A 7434-nucleotide genomic window follows, 5' to 3' on the forward strand; every position below is an offset into this window, starting at 1 on the left:
AGACATAGTTCAGAGGTGATGCAGTCAAAACCTTGAGAGGCTAGGATAAGAATTTATTTAGAAAATGAAATGCATCAGAATTAGTTTAGACTCCTAACATGGTAATCTTTTCTCCAAATTCCTGATGGAGGTCAGATGGCCCCTCTTTCAGCACTATAATAATGTCTTACCATCTCAGGAGGAAACTGTTCCATCAGTAGCTTCAAGACTGGGGAATTCCTCCTCTGTCCCAGTTTCATTGTGAAACTAGTCAAGTCTCTCTCCCAATCTAGCCCTGAAGACACATACACCACCCTCCATCCTCTAAAGTTACTGGTCACAGCATTTTCAATCATGACTGACTGGACACAGCTCCCACAGCACCTGCCACTTCCCAGTGACTTTACCTGAACTCAGTGTGGTCTGCCATATTTTCATGTAAAACATGGTATCCAGTCTTCAAAAACTAATCACACAGAAGCCTCATCAACCCTGGGAGCTTGGGGACTGCTGCTTCTGGAAAAGGCTGGTGGACGTCTTTGGTGCTTCTGTGAAACTTTGTTGACAAACAAACCACTAGAGATATAGATGTAGATGACTGATAGATGGATGCATAGGTAGATAAATGTAATTAAATAAAATATCCAGGAAAGGTTTGGGAAATACCCTTTATTACATATCATGTTTATACTGTCATATGATGTTGGACTCAATGCCAGCCCCTTCATCCTCCTTCGGACCACTGGCATTCTGTCTGCTACTCTCTCCAGGGTCCTTTCTTCTCTCTGGAAGGGAGAAAACAAATGACTCAGGACAGGAAGAGACAAGAAGCACCAGGGGCTCTGCTGGTCAGAGTTACCCTTCACCTCTGCCTCGAAGCTCAAGAGCCACGCACACCACAGAGAGTCAGACTCCAGATCAAACTATCACACAATGATGGTTGCATGGCATCAGTGACTCAATGGAAATGAGTTTGAGCAAGCTCTGGGAGTTGCTGATGGACAGGGAAACGGTGTGCTACAGTCCATGGGATCGCAAAGAGTCAGACATGACTGAGCAACTGAACTGAACTGATCACACAGTGAAGGTTCTGGAATATATTTCCAGACCTCAGGGGACCTCATTTCCATATGACTCCCTCTTCCACTCTCCTCTGTCCCAGAACGCTAGGTAGAGTGGTCAGGGTGAGGTCCTGGCTCAGGTCACAGGCTCTCAAGACCTCAAACTGTGGGTTCTGCGAGGCCCCTGTTCTCTTTCCAGACCACTCCTGGTTCTCTCTACCAAGACGAGCTACTGGCAATACATCCTCTTAGAGTCGAAGTCAATCACGGAGACCCTGAGAAAACTCAATCAAAACATTCCACCTTCTTGTCTAAATCAACAGAGGTCAATCCCTTCCAAGTGTTGCGTGGGCCCCAAGGTGATGCGACGGCAGGGTCATCAGGTAACCCAGAGCATCTCCTCGGCCCCTTCCCTTAGATTCCTCTGGGCCCTCATGACATAGGCTCAGAAGACTGTGCCAGCCTCAGGTCTCACCTCTTCCGAGAGAAGGCCACACCATCTTCTAGGATCTTCTGGCCCATGAATTATCAGTTGCTGTGTGGAAATCAAGAGAGATGCTTTTGAGTTAAAGAGAACTTCCAAGGGAAGCTGAAAAACTCAGGATAAATTCCCTCTTACAGTCATGACTTTATTAAAATGCCTGGGCCAGAAGCAAGGGGCCCAGTTGCCCACTTCGGCTGTCCCCTGAGGTGAGAAAGCCCCACCTCTCCCTTCTGAGCCAAGGTGGAGAGACAGGACTGGAGAAGATACAGCGCCCGCTGCAGCCCTGGGCCCTGCTCACTTCCGGTCCTTGGGAGAATGGAACACACAGCCCGGACACTGGCTCCAGGGTCTCCTCAAGCTGACATCTTCCCCCGCAGGCTGCTGCTCCTCCTTTTCCTTTTCCTCCTGCTTCTCGTCTTCCCCGTCCTCGTCCTCGTCCTCATCCTCCACCTCCTCCTCAGGGGTGTTCTCCGATTCTGCCTTGCCTGTCAGCTGGGCCATGGTGAGATGAAAGACGTGGCAGCTGAAGCCCTCGAGGATGCCATTCTGCACATGCTCCTGCAGGACCTCCAGGCTGGGGAAGACCCGGCAGCAGGCCATGCAGCGGAAGCCGGTCTCCATGGTCACCAGCCAGTCGGGTGTCCGGGCCCGGGGTCTCTCCTCGACGGTGGGCGACCCTGGGGCGGGGCTGTCCGCCTCAGCCCTCTCCTCGTGCTCTCTCTCCTCCCCGCTGGGCTCGCTGTCAGACAGGAGGTTTCTGGTGGACACGTCCGAGGGGGGAGTCCCCACCCGCACGTCCTCAGGAAGGGTCACTTCCTCCATCCTCGGCTGCTTTTCTAGCGACTCCGAGGGTCTCTCTGCCTCCCAGGAGACAGCAACACCCTTTTTCATTTGTACCTGCATGTAGTATATTTTCATGCCCCTCTTCTCTTTGTTCATATGCAGAGAGGTTGCGCAGGTCTTGTAGGATGAAGGGGAGGAGGAGACACGTGGTGACAGGGGAGCCCTCTCCCCTTGTTCTTGAAGATGGGCTAGGGGTGCTCTAGGCTGGGGACTGTCTCGATGCAACTTCCAGATTCCTGGGAAAGGAAATTAGAAACATAAGAACATGCATGGGTCCTTCCAGGAGCCGAGGGTGCAGGTGTGGGGAGCGACATCCACATGACACAGTTATGTCATGAGCTTGGGGTTTGTTGGCCATAGGATGGGGTGGGGTATGTGTTGGCATCTGTGGGCTCTTCATCTGTGGGTGGGGGAGCAGATACTGGAGCCACATCTGTGTGCAGGCGTGTGGAGTGTGGTGCGGGGGCATGCTGTGGTATGTGAGGGATGCTGGTGGGTGTGTTTACGAGGAACAGGTGAGTTGGGGAATATCACTGATGTGTTACTTGTGGAAGGTGGGCTGTGGTATGGGAGGAGGGCCCTGGGGAATCACCTGCTTCGGGTTGGTCTCTGGGCTGAGAATGGCTATGAGTGGAGAGCGGATGCACATGGGAGGTGTGTGGACCTGAGCAGCATGGTCCTGCCCTTGGGCTGAGCTCAAGAACTCTGTCCTTCTCTGGAAACAAAGGCAAAGATGAGTGCTACATGTCCCTCCAAAGATGCTAAACCTGGTCCCTCTGCCCTCCACTTTAAGCCCAGACCTCTCCAGCCCCTCTCCTTAACTTCCCCATCATGGGGGGACCACGCCCTCCTAATAGCTCAGATGTCCTCCCCAGGCTCCTCCACAGGGCCCTGACCACCTCTGAGAACCCTCGGTTTCTGCTCAGGCTCGCTGGGACCTATGTGTCCCTGCTCCAGAGCCAAGCACCCTTACACTCAAGGATTCCCGCACTCTTACCACCATGGATGAGCTTGCGTGGAGAAGAAACACAGGAGAAGTATTCAGAGGCAGAAGAGACCTCCCCTGACCCTTGGGGGCAGACTTGGGCCACTGCAGTGCATCCTAGCTGAGGGGGATCCTCTTGTGATTTTGAGATTCCTGGGAGAGAAATTAGAGGCTGAGAGAGAGAGTGGTTTGGACATGTTTGCTCATCAGTTGTCTGTCCAACAAATATTTACCAAGTGTCTGACACATGTTAGGTGCAGTGAATACACATGGTTTGGAGCATGTTTCCTGGTATATACTCCAGAATTCAATTAAACTCAATAACTATTCTGTTGGTGTATTTGGGGGAACGTAGGTCTGAGAGGTGACTGTAAGTATATAGAAATATGAGTGATGTGTACTAGTTAAGTCTGTGATAAGTGTCAATGTGGTAAGCACAGTGCAAATGTGTGCATCTGTGTCTGTGGCACTTGTGTGTATGGTTTCTGTTTACAATTCAGGAATTATGGCACATGTAACTCTTCCTCATGACATGGCATGGCTTGTATTTATGGTTTGTGTTCATTCATTCATTCAATAAGATTCAGTGAGCAGTCACTATGTATCTGGCACTATTTCATTATTCTGATCTCTGGTAAAGCTGAGCATTCTAGTGGGGGAAGACAGACACTAAACAAAAATATAAATAATATAAAAATATAATCAGTACATAATACATCAGCAGGTGCCAGAGTTAGCAAACAAAAATACAGGACACCCAATTTTCAATGTGTGGTTTAATAAGGAGCTTATGTGTGGAGGGGTGTGATATTTCTGCTATATCACAGTGTACATGAGTATATGAGTGACTGTCATGAAACACCCCTTACATACTCTGAGGGTCGCCCAGGTCCCGGCACGGTGACAAGAACTTTACCATGTAGACTTTATATCTGATAAGCACTCCGCCCCCATTCTCCCCACTCTCCCTCCTCTCACACACACACACACACACACACACAGAAACATTCTGATGTGTAAGGGGCAGGGTAGTCATTGCTTTCCCCATCCTGTCGCAGCTGCTGCCTGCTTCCAAGTCCCAGCCTAGGGTCGCCGGGGCCCTGGGCCCGGTGGGAGCTGTGGCTCTACTCTGGGGCCCAGGCCTCCAGCTGGAACTCTGGGGTGGGCTGCATTCTGCCCACTTCCTCACCTGACCACGTCCTCTCCCAGGGAGACTGCCCACCTGCACTTAATGCACGCAGGCACCTTGGAGCCGTGGCTCTCAGAGCTCCCTACAGGATTCTTAGCAACATTTCTCACCCCCACCCTTGTCTCAGGTTCTGGAAGGACCTTCCCCTCTCCCTCAGTCTCCTTTGGGAAATTCTTCCTGTCGAATGATAAAACCTCCATGTTTTCTATAGGACGCCATCCCTAGACAAACAACCTGCTTTTGAAGAGCATTCCACTCCTTGAGATATTTTCCAACAAGGCCTTCAGCTCATGGGGCTTCTCTTTCCTCTTTGGTAAAAGGGGCCAAGCAACCCACGGATCTGTCTCAGCATCCTTCACATCCCCTAGCCCGTGACCCCAGGGGAAAAAGCAAAGAGAAGCAGAAAGAACTCGAAGATTGAGAAAAGCTGCGTGTCTAGGTCTGCGCGGGCAGGATACAGCCTCTGCGAGTGCCACGAAGCCCCAGGCTTGCGGCCCCTGGAGAGTCCTCAAACCAGCAGGACCGACCTCCCACCCGCCTGGGGCATCTGGCCCTTCCGTGGCCATCTCACACCGCGGAGACCTCCCCCCGGCTGGATACAGCAACATCACCAAGACTGTGATGGTATCTTGCTCCCTGCTTCATATGTAACAGGTTCTCAGTGCCCCCTTCCTAGAGAAGGCTCAGGTTGGCAGAAACCCCTGTGCCCCAGACAAATTGCCCCCACATACCTCCTCCTTTCTCCGCAGTCTCCTGGGACTCTTCATTTTCCAGGTGTTTCCTCTTCTGTCGCCTTTTCATCGTCCCAACTAGAAGACCCCCTCGAAGAAGATGCCACACGTCCAGCTCCTCCTCTTGGCTACAGGTTGGCCCTTCTTGGCTCTCCGGAGACCCGCTGAAATGACTTGATAATTAAATCGAGTAAAAGCAGTCAAGTCTCCGAAGTGGCTGAAGAACTCGGACCACTTAAAGCAGCAGCACTGCCCAGCGCTCTCCACAGCGCAGGGCTGTTAAGGTTCAAAGGTCGCCAGGCCCACGGCAGGATTCTCTGACCTCAGTGATGACATCAGAGCCTTCTGTGGACCTAGGGGCAATGCTGTCTCTGCAAAAGCACAGACCTCGTTTTTCAAGAACAATTCCTTTTTCCCCGAAGAACCCCACCCATGAATTCAACTCTCACATCTTTCAAATGTAGCAGGATATTTTAAGATGTTAATCTGTTCCTGTTTATTTTTTTTTTCTTTTCTCCCTTTATTTCACTCTTTCCCTTCTGCATTCAAGTGGGTAGCAGATCCTGTGTTCGCTGGCCAGTGGCTGATCATCTTGGCTTTTATTTCTGAAATCCCAAACACCATGGAAAAGAGACAATACTTGAGCAGAAATGTAACAGAAGCAGGTTTTTTAAATTACATACTGTCTTGTTTCCCTCTTGGAATGTTGAAAGGCGCTAATTAAGTCAGAGAGGGACGTCTGTGGATCCTGGAGGAGAAAAGGCCTCTCAAGTGTGGCTGGAGGGGTAGATGGGGCAAAAATTCTAGAAGGAGATGGCTGTCGTGTGCATACCAGCAGAATGATGGCAATCTGTCCCACATCTGGCACATGCCTGCTCAGCTGCTCAGTCGTGTCAGCCTCTTTTTGACCCCATGGACTACAGACCGCCAGGCTCCCCACCCATGGGATTTTCCAGGCAGGAATACTGGACCAGGTTACTATTTCCTTTTCCAGGGGATCTTCCTGATCCAGAGATCGAACCTGGGTCTCCTGCATCGGCAGGTGGATTCTTTACCACTGAGCCACGAGGGAACCCACATGGCACAGAAGCCACCAAACCTAAAGGAGGGAAGGCGTCCGAGCGGATGGACGTCTTCACTGCACTGTGTGCTCCAGTCAACAACGACCACGTGTCCATCCCCTCCCTCAAAACCTTGGCCCTCTATGACTTCCAAACAGGGATGGGTGGAAATCCAAAGAGGACACCAGCAGGATCAAGGCTTAAAATACAAATTAAATGGAGTTGTAAAAAAAAATTGTCATACTATTTCTTGCACACCTCTGCTTGTGGTCTGTAATTTATACCAGTTAAAAGTGGCAATCCATCTGGATCCTCCTGACTCCACTCTAGAATTAGGGTACACCTCATTTCGGGGTGCTGGCCAGGATCCAGTGGCAGTGCTGGCACACAAGGATGGCATGGACTCCCAGAAGTCACTGCTTGCATTAGAAACACCCTGGGGACTGAGGCGGGCCCCCATGTGCAAGGGCACTGCAGAATGGCTGAAAGTTTCCGGCAGCGAAGGGGGTGAAGACAGGACATCAACAGCCTCGGGAGGGTTTGCTGATGAGAGTAAATCTTCCTGTTTCTTGGTGAATCCCAAGAAAAGGAGGGACAAGGAGGAGTTTTTCTTTTAATTATTTTTGGCGGTAGGAATTTTTAAACATACACAAAGTAAAGAGAATGATATAGTAGGAATGCAGTGTCGTTTACTCATCACTCAGTTTCAACAATTATTAATATTCTGCCATTCTTGTTCTGCTACACACACACACACACACACACACACACACACACTCACTCTCACACTTAGCTTTCTGCTCATTTATTTTAGTTTAGGAGTTTGGGGAGGGTGGGGGCAGTGTTCTATCTTAATGCAAATCTCAGACATCATGTCATTTCTCCTTAAATGTAATAGTATTTATCTCCAACAGATAAGAACTTGTTTCTAACATAACAACAACATCATTATCTCACCCCCAAAACTTAATCATCATTTCTTCTTAGCACGATAACCAAGCCATACTCAATTTCCTCCAACTGGGTTAAAATGTCTTTTTTATACAAGGTCCATTGAAATCAAAATTTAAACAAGGTCCACATGTTGCAATTGGCGGATGT

At 50.0% G+C, this 7434-nt stretch overlaps 1 protein-coding gene across 2 annotated transcripts; it reads right to left on the reverse strand.

The window, feature by feature from the left end:
* Positions 1-633: 633 nt before the first annotated feature.
* Positions 634-5856, reverse strand: LOC110133048 (protein FAM170A). Of its 2 annotated transcripts, XM_070465127.1 has the most exons (6): positions 5273-5856; positions 3365-3505; positions 2960-3082; positions 1823-2603; positions 1516-1575; positions 634-764 (listed from the first exon to the last, which is right to left on the reverse strand). In XM_070465127.1, exons 1-5 carry the CDS (start codon positions 5340-5342, stop codon positions 1569-1571), a joined length of 1122 nt encoding a protein of 373 aa, XP_070321228.1. In that variant the 5' UTR covers positions 5343-5856; the 3' UTR covers positions 634-764; positions 1516-1568. The 2 variants fall into 2 exon arrangements, with proteins under 2 accessions (XP_070321228.1, XP_020742419.2); XM_020886760.2 differs by lacking the exon at positions 2960-3082.
* Positions 5857-7434: the final 1578 nt, after the last annotated feature.

Source organism: Odocoileus virginianus, chromosome 3 (assembly GCF_023699985.2).
Source record: "Odocoileus virginianus isolate 20LAN1187 ecotype Illinois chromosome 3, Ovbor_1.2, whole genome shotgun sequence".
Classification (NCBI taxonomy): Eukaryota; Metazoa; Chordata; class Mammalia; order Artiodactyla; family Cervidae; genus Odocoileus; species Odocoileus virginianus.